This window comes from Sinocyclocheilus rhinocerous, unplaced genomic scaffold (assembly GCF_001515625.1).
Source record: "Sinocyclocheilus rhinocerous isolate Xijiao unplaced genomic scaffold, SAMN03320098_v1.1 scaffold2765, whole genome shotgun sequence".
Taxonomy (NCBI): Eukaryota; Metazoa; Chordata; class Actinopteri; order Cypriniformes; family Cyprinidae; genus Sinocyclocheilus; species Sinocyclocheilus rhinocerous.
In genome coordinates, this window is record NW_015653018.1 from 68295 (window position 1) to 79399 (window position 11105).

Sequence of the window (11105 nt, forward strand, 5' to 3'; positions counted from 1 at the left end):
TATCGGTCCCAAAAAACCCATATCGGTCGGGCTCTAATATATATATATATAATTTTAAAAGTATGTATACTAGTTGTAGACTAGTATTTTTTTCTGCTTTCAATTTCTGCTGATTAAAAAAAATGCATTAGAGTATTGCAAATGACAATCACTGTTGGGAATAAAAGGTAAACTGTCATTCAGTGCATTTTAGTAATGGGATTTATTTGATTTTTTACATTACAGTAATGTGAATTTGACTTGAAAATGTGTTTAATTCTCATGAAAATAATGTCAGTGCAAAAACTAAGAAAGACAACAACTTTATTTTCTGTTTATTTACCCTCATAAAACAGTTATGAAACACAAAGTTAAAAATTCGTCCATTGGAAAAAAGTACATCATTTAAAATATATATATATATATTAGTCGTAGATTAGTATTTTTTGTACTACTTGCAATTAATGCTGATTTTAGTAAAAAAAAAAAAAACATTACAAAATTTGAAAATCCAATGAGAATCACCTTTGATTCTCAAAGGTAAAATGTCATGCAATGCATTTTAGTAATGGGAATTTTTATTTTATTTATTGATTTATTTATTTATTATTTATGTACTTATTTTGCATTGCAGTAATGTGAATTTGACATGAAAATGTATTTAAATCATAAAAAATATTGTCAGTTCAAATATTTTATTAGCCTTTCTAGCTAATAAATTTAGATTTTCTTTCTGCAAATACTTCTTTATTTCCCACCTCATAAAACAGTTATGAAACACAAAGTTAAAGATTCGTCCATTGGAAATTTGAGACATCATAACGTGTCATAAGACCAAGAGCCCACTCTGTGTCTTAAACGCACAACAGCAACAGTACAGTAACTGAATCCTTCTTTCTTTGCCTGTAGCCGGTGTGATGGAGTTGTGTAGAAGTTGTGTTTTGACATGCGATGCTGCAGCAGTAAGCCAGTCGGTGTTTCGTCATTGATCTGGCTTTGAATACTCATTGTGCTGTTTCCGTGGCTCTGAGTTAATAAAAAATGCATGAATGATACATGATCACCCACCTACTGGCCTATTTTTCCAGTTGCTTCTCCTTGGTAGAGGCGTCTTTTTTTAGACATGCAGATATCCCAAGATACCAAGCATTTCAGCTGTGAAAAGTGCATTTTTGTATATATAGCCGTCACTGTGCTGTATCAGTGCAATTTTTAAAATACAAATACAGTACAAATCTGGTGTGAAACTTTTTTGTCTTGGTTTAGATCTTTCCATTTCCAATCAGTTTATGCATTGAAACTTGGCACTGTTTAATTTGGGGTTCCTTAGATCATATTAATGTTCTCGTTTCTGCTTGTTTCTCTCAGTGAAAATAGTCATCCGTGGGGACAGAAACACAGGTAAAAGTGCACTTTGGCACCGACTTCAAGGGAAAAAGTTTCTGGAAGAGTACATCCCCACGCAGGAGATCCAGGTCACCAGCATTCACTGGAACTACAAAAGTGAGTATCAATAGCTGCGAATTGAACTTTGGAATAAAATTGGAATATCGCAAAAAACATTTGCGAATAAGCACCGTCAAAGAGAACAAAATCATCACTTCCTGATAAACTGGCACTAAATATCAGTAGGAGAAGCCACTGAATATAATAATTTTCATATATAATAAATTATAAAGCAGACGAAACACAATAAATGTGGTCATTGCTTTTGGAGCTGGATGCCTGCTGGAGAAATACTGCATTTAAGAATGACCATAACAATATTTCAGATGCTGTGCAACAAGATTGGTCCACTGGTTAGACAGGTTGTGCCGTTCCATATCACAAAGTCACATGACTTTTTTGATGCACATGGAGAAATGTATTCAGCAAATGCGTTTCCATCTCCCATTATTCGCATGAACCCTTTTTCGTACAAGTCTAAAACCACCTCAAGCGAGTGTAAATACTTTTTTGCGAATTAAGGGATTTTATTTCCAAAATTTGGTGTTTCCATCACTCGTTTCTGATGCGATACTTTAAAACAGGGTGAGGGAAGCATTGCTATGGAGTACCTCATGCACTGTATAAATTCATCCTTCATGGTTTAGGTTAGTCATGCACTGAAATTTCGGCGGTCGAAATAGCAATTTTCAGTTTGTCATGAAATAGTTTTGGAGGGCCGAAATCATTGGCTGAAAAACAGTGATGTTCAACTCGGATTGTGCATATGGACTTTGTCAGTGGCTCACAACCTGGATAAACTACAAGTAAGCATGTCAGCTGTATGGACGCTTGTGCTGGATTAACAATATAGATTTTAATCAATACTAATATGGCTTCTTAAATCTCAAGATCAGTCTTTTAGTCAGTGCTGTTTTCGGTTGATGCATGAACTTCACTAAACATTATTGTAGCACTTCTTTTTGCTTTGCGCTTTGTTACTTTTAATATAAAACAAAGTCTCAGATTTCAAAATCTGTCAGTTATCATAAAATGCAAACAATAAATGTTGTTTTGACATGCTTTAATGTAGCGCGACAGATCGATGCATCTGCATCAGTTCAAGCGGCATAATAACTGATCTCTTTATCTGTACTACTAATGAAATAACTCTAGAGAGAAGCATTTTGCTAAATATATGCACTATATTACATATTATATGTTTACTTAACCACTTGTCTTCATTATTTAATATATGTTTTGATAAATCTATTATGTTACGGTATGACAGCCACTATGTAAATGTTTATATTTCAGCATCAAAGTGGAGTAGAAAAATAATTTTGACTTAAATTGCACATACGGCAGTTTTTATGTGTTTGCGCAACTTGTTGATTATTAAATAAATTTAATTAATTGATTATTAAATAAAAAGTATTTTCATTTTCAGTTTTTCAGCTAAATGGAAAAAAAAAATTCAGTAAGAAAAAATTATAATTTTGGTGCAATAATATGAATACAATTATACAAAAAACAGTTTGAAAGTAGGGTTATTTTCGGTGTTTGGCCAAGTGCATCCTGAATTTTCGGTTTTGGCCCAGAATTTTTATTTCTGTGCATCACTAGTTTAAGTCAGTCAGTCTCAACTGATTTTCCTTCAGGACATCAAGATGTGAACTAACACAGAACCAAAAATGTAAACAAATGTTCTTAAAATCAGAATATGGGAAAAATAAGAAAATGTATAATTTTGTAAAAGCATAAACAATAACTGACATGTGATTTACCAGCCAAACACATTTGGGCCAAATTTGGTATTAGATTTCTGTCTAATACATTACCCTGCTGTCTGCAACCCTTTCAGAACAGACCTGCGACTCATTTTCGGGCCTCTGCTGGTTAGGTGGTCTTTTATGAAGGGAAGTGGTTTATTTTCAAAGAACTTGCCAGTAACCTAAAGTCATTTATATAAATAGACTACCCTATTAGAAACGAGAAATATACTAGGTCATCTTTTGTAAAGTATCAGAACCTGTTGACAATATTTCTGACTGTATTCTGTTCTTGCTTTTATTTTTGCACCACAGCAACAGATGATGTAGTGAAAGTTGAAGTCTGGGATGTGGTAGATAAAGGTGAGTCTTTAGAAAGCACTCTAGCACTAATGACACACATACTAGTACTAGTTAGTACAAGTTAGCAAGTGCAGCTATTCAGTATGTGATCCCAAACAAAATTAGAAAGAATCACTTGAAAGATTAAGTCATCTGAATTATTTTTTGTCTGAAAGTATGTTTTCAGCTATATTTAAAGGTAACAGTGCAATGTTATATTTTACTTCTTTTTTTTTTTTGTGGTCTGCAAATACTCAAAGGGCAAAAGCTTCCTCTTCCAGAAGGTGTAGGTGAGAACTAGTAATCTAGTAGTCAAACATTAAACTGTGTGTGTGTGTGTGCTCTTCACCTCTCTTCTTTTACTATAAAACCGTGGTCAGAATAGACGTTACCTTCAGTAGCCTGTGCTATTATTAGACCCTAGTGTGGACTTGCATTAAAATCTGATGGCCACATCTTTTCCACAGTACATTTATTTTAATAGGGGGCGTGTGATATGTTTAATTTATAATGGATTTTTTTATTCATTTTTGAAATTGTCGTCAGAATGATCTTCCATAATGTAAACATTATTTCAAACAGCCCCCTTTTAAAAGTTCATAAATGATGCATGAATTGGAAATTCGGTTGATTTTTCAGCTTGGGGTTTAAATTGTGATTGAACAATAATACTGCTCTTTAACATACCTGAGTTTTCTTTTTACACTCTTTGTGAATTGGTAGTTAATACCTGCAAAAATGTACCATGGTAACCATATTTGTTTTTTAGGAAACGCTATATTGTAAGTGTTGTTAAAAGTAAATTTTTTCCACCATTATCATCAAAAAATAAAAATATGAGAAAGATTGGACATATTACACATATGTCATAATGGACATAAGGAGATCCCATATGAATTTATGATAGTTTATGGTAGTAACAATAACTATAGTAACTATAGGAGTAAAATGTGGTTACCATGAAAATATTTGCACTAGGAGCTGCTGCTGTTGAGATTTGTCTTTTTTAATTTGTACACAAGTAAATATTGAAATAAGATATTGAATACTATCACAATATGGGTTAACGTCATACTGAATAATGTGGTTTCTGGGAACAAGGTGTGAGATGTCTTTCTACCAAAAAAATTCAAAAGTAATGCATCAGACTGCAAGTTTATGTATACCTTAATTTGTTCTCCTTAAAATATTATATTTGAGCTATGTTTAAGTCATGTGTCAAACCTGTAGCGCATGACGATAGCAACGCCAAGGTCATGGGTTCATTTCCCTGGTTATGCATGAACTGATAAAATGTATACCTTAAAGGCAATGTATGTTATAATAGTATAATAGTATTAATACTAATAAGAGTGATATTTTACTTTTGGATTGCTGTTACAAACTAGTTGTTTAAGATATTCAGGTTTCCAGTGGTCTCACTAAAATGTGAAAAAAAATTCAGGGCAAGCTTTGTAAAAGGACTGCAAAATTTTAGTTTGGCTGCTTTGGTGGTACTGAATGGGTAAGCTTATGAATATTACTCTACTCGTATCTCAGACTCACAGTCACTGAAGTACTGCCACACTAATTGTAATATCCGTGTTTCTCCAACTACTGCAGGGAAAGGGAAAAGACGCGGAGAGAATCTGAAATTGGAAAATGAACCTCAGGAGGTATTTGTTAAACAAGGAATATGTGTAGGTAGTTACACTACTGTTGAAAAGTTTGGGGTTGCTAAGTCTCTTCTGCTCACCAAGGCTACATTTATTTAATAAAAAATTTTAATAAAAACAGTAATATTGTGAAATGTTATTACAAATTAAAGTAACTGTTTTCTATGTAAATATATATTTTAAAAAGTAATTTATTCCTGTGATGCAAAGCTGAATTTTCAGCATCATTACTCCAGTCTTCAGTGTCACATGATCCTTCAGAAATCATTCTAATATGCTGATTTGCTGCTTAAAAAACATTTCTTATAATCATTAATGTTGAAAACAGTTGTGCTGCTTCATATTTTTGTTGAAAGCATGCTACTTTTTTTTCTGGAGTCTTTGATGAATAGAAAGTTCAAAATAATTAATTCTTTCTTTCTGAATAAAAGTGTTAATTTAAAAAAAGAAAAAACTTACTGACCACAAACTTTTGATCTGTAGTAGTGTAAGTCTACTTGACAATTACCATGTGATTAATACTTCAAAGTTTTGTTTTGGCATTTGATTTAGTAATAATCATTTGGCATCTTCAAATATCTCATTATGTTATCTGTCAGCTGCTTGCAAGCTGACTTTAATGTTGTTCATTCAGCTGGAAACAAGATTTAATTTTTGTAATCTTGGCGTTGTTTTGCTCTCTGTGCAGTCGGAAACTGAGATGGCTCTCGACGCAGAGTTCCTGGATGTTTATAAGAACTGTAACGGCGTGATCATGATGTTCGACATCACTAAACAGTGGTAAGGAATCTGCCTTTCCTTCCGTTTTTCCCCACATTCACTCTGTCTAAACCCCTCATTCATTCTCCATCTCCTTCTCCTGTCCCTCCATCACTCCATTCCCACCCTGTCGTCCCTCTTTCTGATTAGTGGTCAGGATCAGATGCCAGAAAAGGGCGTTGGGTTGCAGCGGGTCATTGAGCGTCTCAGTAGAGTCGAGGAACAAAGAAAGCAATGAAACCAAAACCTGCAGCCCAGTGTCTCTTAAAGGTTCTAACTCTGTTTATCTCTCTGCTCATTTGATCTGCCTTGCATTCTGTCAATGGGTGTTTACTTTTTGACCCTTGTTTGCAAACTGGGCTCTGCTTTATTGGTAGGGCTGAGTATTTGCTTTAACAACTGCTTTTGTGCTCTTGGGAACCTTGTAGTCACCTACATGTACATTTTTGGTGTTTAGACCAAATTTAATCAGTGCCCCATTATTTGTGCATTTGCTTAACAAAAATGATCTAACAATGAAAGATATTCTAGTTGTGATGAATTACTAGCTATCTTAAAAGGATAGTTCACCCAAAAATGAAAATTCTGTTATTATTTACTCACCCTCATGTTGTTCCAAACTTGTATGAATTTCTTCCTTCTGTTGAGCACAAAAGAAAATATTTTGAAGAATGTTAGTAACCAAACGGTTGACGGTAGCCATTGACTTCCATAGTATTTTTTGCCATACTATGGAAGTCAGTAGCTAACTGTTAGGTTAACAGTCTTCAGAATATATTCTTTTGTGCTCAACAGAAGTAAGAAATTCATACAAGTAAATCATTTTCATTTTTAGATGAACTGTCCCTTTAATTTGGTTCTTCAAAAACATTTGCAAATTTGATTGGAATAACTAGATTGAGTTGTTGAAATAATTGTTCATTCCTGTGTTGATGGGAAAGAGCTCATTCTTTATTATTCTTTATTTAAGTTATCAAAACTATAAAAGATCACAGTTAGAGAATTATTGAAATTATGTAGTGAACTATACCATAATTGATAGAGAAATTAAATGTTTATTAAATAAAAAATGTAATATTTTTATTTACCTTTCAGAAGTAAGAAATTCATACAAGTAAATCATTTTCATTTTTAGATGAACTGTCCCTTTAATTTGGTTCTTCAAAAACATTTGCAAATTTGATTGGAATAACTAGATTGAGTTGTTGAAATAATTGTTCATTCCTGTGTTGATGGGAAAGAGCTCATTCTTTATTATTCTTTATTTAAGTTATCAAAACTATAAAAGATCACAGTTAGTTAGAGAATGAAATTATGTAGTGAACTATACCATAATTGATAGAGAAATTAAATGTTTATTACATAAAAAATGTAATATTTTTATTTACCTTTATTTTTTATTTCTTTAATATATATTAGAATTTTATTATATTAATATATAAATAAGATACAAATTCATCATACTAGCAGAAAAAGGATATTTTCAGTTTTAAAAGGCTCTAAAGAATTTCTGAACCGTGAAAGAGCAAAAATAATCACCAGCGTAGAGCATCATTTCTCAAGGGCCTGCAGACAGCACTATTTACCATGTTTACTCTGCATCTCCTGCGCTGTAGAAAGTGCCACTTGGCCACTGTAAGTTGTGTATGTGCGGCTCCAACAAATGTTTGAGGTGAAGTATTCCCTCAAGACTAAAGTGGCACAACTTTGTCTTTTAGAAAAATGTTGGCCAATGCTGAATGTTAGCTTTTATTTTGCCTGCTCAACAAGGTGCTCTCATAAGAACAGCTGAAGCATTTGCACTTATAAAGCCACATTTGAATTCTGTTTATGTTAAATAAACCTGATTCTGGGCAGATCTGAGCATTCAGATGTGGAAACCGAATTAAGCTTTGAAGAATGGAACAATATAGGATCAAATTGTCAAAAAAAATTCAGCTACCTCAATGATCCATGTATGAAAAATGGGGCTCAGCTCACTAAATGTATGTTGTCTGGGATCTTGGTTTACTCAGTCTTGTTTTTTTCTGGTCAAAATCTTTTGCCAGATAATGGAAGAATTACTTTATTATTTTTCAGCTTGTTTTGTAATGCTGCTGTCAGTAGGGCTGGGTATCGTTCAAAAATTTTCGATATCGATACCGATACCTTGACTTCGATACCGGTTCCTGAACGATACTTTTTTCGATACCAATTTTATGAAATCAATTTTAACAAGATTACATTATCTAAAAAATAAAAAAAAAATTGTTTTATTTTTCAGCTTGTTGATATTTATACAAACTCAAAAACTAATCTCCTGAGCCACTGCACAAAGGAACAAAATGTAACCAACACAATAAATCAGTGCAAAATAGTTTTAATAAAGCTCAAATAGTCTTCAGTTTACACGGTCGGTGCCTAAAAAGTATCGAACTCGATACCCAGCCCTAGCTGTCAGGCCAGTATAGATGAACAAACAAGAAGACATATTTAGTGCTTTGCTATTTAATGCTGCTTGCTGCATTTCTACTATGTGTCTTGCCAACATATATGTGGGTGGTATGAAGTCTAGGAGTGCTGGCCAATAATGCAAATAAGATGATTTGATGAATCAGTTCAAACATATCCCAAACGACACTAAATGTTAAAACTCATATATTTAGATATATATCTATATCTAAAAGATAATGTATGAAATTGATGTGTCCAGGTCACAACATCTAACTACTGGGGTGCCTCAGGGCTCAGTTCTTGGACCACTTCTCTTCTCTGTCTGCATGGCATCACTAGGTTCTGTCATTCAGAAACATGGCTTTTCATATCACTGCTATGCTGATGACACTCAACTCTACCTCTCATTCCATCCTGATGATCCGACAATAGCTGCTTGCATCTCAGCTCCACCACTGGCTCTGCACCCATTTACCTAAATTCATTACTTCAGAGTTATGTGCCTCTAGAAGCTTGCGTTCTGCAAGTGAACAGCACTTTATTGTACCATGCCAAAGAGGCACAAAATCACTTTCACTGACATTTAAATTAACTGTTCCCTCCTGGTGGAATGACCTGCCCAACTCAGTCCGAGCAGCTGAGTCCTTAGCCATCTTCTAGAATCGGCTAAAAACACATCTCTTCCATCTTTATTTGACCTTCTAACTCTAGCACTCTCTATTCTAATTATATTCTTTAAAATAAACTTGCCCCTTTTAGACTTGCACTCTATTTATTTACTAACTGCTTGTTTTTCTTTAGAAAAAAAAACTAACACTTGCTTCTCTAATCTTTTTGCATTCTATCTTTTTGTTTTCTTTTTATTTATTATACAATTATAATTCTAACTGTCTGACTTCTGATTAACAAAAGCAAAAAAGTCCTCTAACACTAGCTTGCTCTATTCTTTTTCTATTCTATCTGTTTTCTTTTTATTTATTATATGATTAAAAAAAAAAACCTTGCTACGTGTACTGCATTAAGCTAACTGAGACTTGTTATAGCACTTGCATATCATTGCTCTTTTGTTGATTTTGATTGCTTCCATTGTCCTCATTTGTAAGTTCCTTTGGATAAAAGCGTCTGCTAAATGTCTGAATGTAAATGTAAATTGTGCATTACACAAGGAAATCACGGTTACACTTTATTTTAAGGTGTCTTTTGTTTATAGTGTAATTATACATTTAAGTACTGAGTTATATCAATTAACTACATGTACTTACTATATAATTAGTGTTAGGATTTGGGTTTGGCTTAGGTTTACTTACATGTAATTGTGCATAATTAATTGTTATTATAATAGTAAGTACATGTAACGTGTAACAAGGACTCCTTAAAATTAAGTGTTACCGAAATCACGTCAAAGTATGTTTCATATGAATCACAGACTCTGTCTTTGCTGCAGGACGTTCAACTACATCCTTAGGGAGTTGCCAAAAGTGCCGACACACATCCCAGTGTGTGTCCTGGGTAACCAGCGGGACATGGGCGAGCACAGGGTCATCTTACCCGACGACATCAGAGACTTCATCAACAGTCTTAACAGGTGGGCAGTTCAAGATTAACCCTCAAAACCAGGGCCTTACGGCCCCTCTTAGTCCAGCTCCATGTTTGAAGTAGGGCCCTGTGAAATATTTTTAACATTTTTCCCAAATTCCGGGAATTTTTTTTCCCCAGTTTTAATAGTTAAATAAAATGCTAGTAATCAAAAAGCATGTCTAATTAATTGAAATCATGAAATGCATACAATTTAACAGCGTTTTATTAAAAGTTTTAAAAAATTGAATTTTTAGGGCCCTATGGAATCTATTTTGTTTTTGTTTTTTTCCCCAAATTCTGTGTTTTCCATTTAAATTTTCTGGATTTTTTTATTATATATATTTTTCTCTTTTAATGGTTTAATTAAATTGTAAAAAAAAAAAAATCAAAAAGCATGTCTAATATTTTGAAATCATAAAACCTTAACAAATGATTCATTTATAAAAAAATGTACAATAATTGTATGTTGTCTGTTTTATTATCATAATCAGCGGTAATCAAATAAAGGCATAAAACATTAACAATTTAATTGATCTTTTAATATGTAATCAAATTAAAATTTAACAGTTCCTTTTATTTTTTGGCAAAGAAAGCACTGCACAACAAAGGTTTACTGTTAAATTAAAACATTGAAGAAAAAATGATATAATAAAGTGAATAAAGTTTTAATATTTTTTATTAATATTATTACTTTGAGAAGTACATTTACTGTACAGTAGTAATGTATTTCTGTCACAGTTTCTTCAAGTTAAACTTTTATTTTAATGGGTTGTTGTGAAGACTTTGAGTTTCAAACAGGTAGTCCTGCCTCAAACTCGTGGAGCCAGAAGTTTATATGTCAGATGGCTAAAAAAGTATCAGAGTTTCCCTTTCATGGGAACTTCGAACTGCGTCCTCTAGGGGTCGCTATGGGGAACGCCTCGTCGTGACCCGTGTCTGAAGCATACATTGAAAAAACACCAACTCGTTGGCCGGCGACAGCCATGAAGTCACTACCGGTGCGACTATGGTATAAATAGGTGCCGGGAGCACACATCATTCTCTTCTTCGTCTTCACTGACCGGTCTGTTTGAAGCGTGCATTCCAAAAAGCAAAGTAAGAGCTTTTTCTTTCCTACTATGGCGAGCACTAGCGAAGCGTTTAGAAAGTGTGTACATCCGTG

At 33.5% G+C, this 11105-nt stretch overlaps 1 protein-coding gene across 1 annotated transcript in view; it reads left to right on the plus strand.

Annotated features, from left to right (window-relative positions):
- Positions 1-11105, plus strand: part of LOC107715532 (rab-like protein 6) — a 33772-nt gene that overhangs the window by 7533 nt on the left and 15134 nt on the right. Inside the window, exons 4-9 of the mRNA XM_016521685.1 lie at positions 1348-1482; positions 3492-3539; positions 3779-3808; positions 5121-5173; positions 5862-5953; positions 9810-9950. Of these exons, the coding sequence (XP_016377171.1) occupies positions 1348-1482; positions 3492-3539; positions 3779-3808; positions 5121-5173; positions 5862-5953; positions 9810-9950 (499 nt within the window). The remainder of the gene's footprint in view (positions 1-1347; positions 1483-3491; positions 3540-3778; positions 3809-5120; positions 5174-5861; positions 5954-9809; positions 9951-11105) is intronic.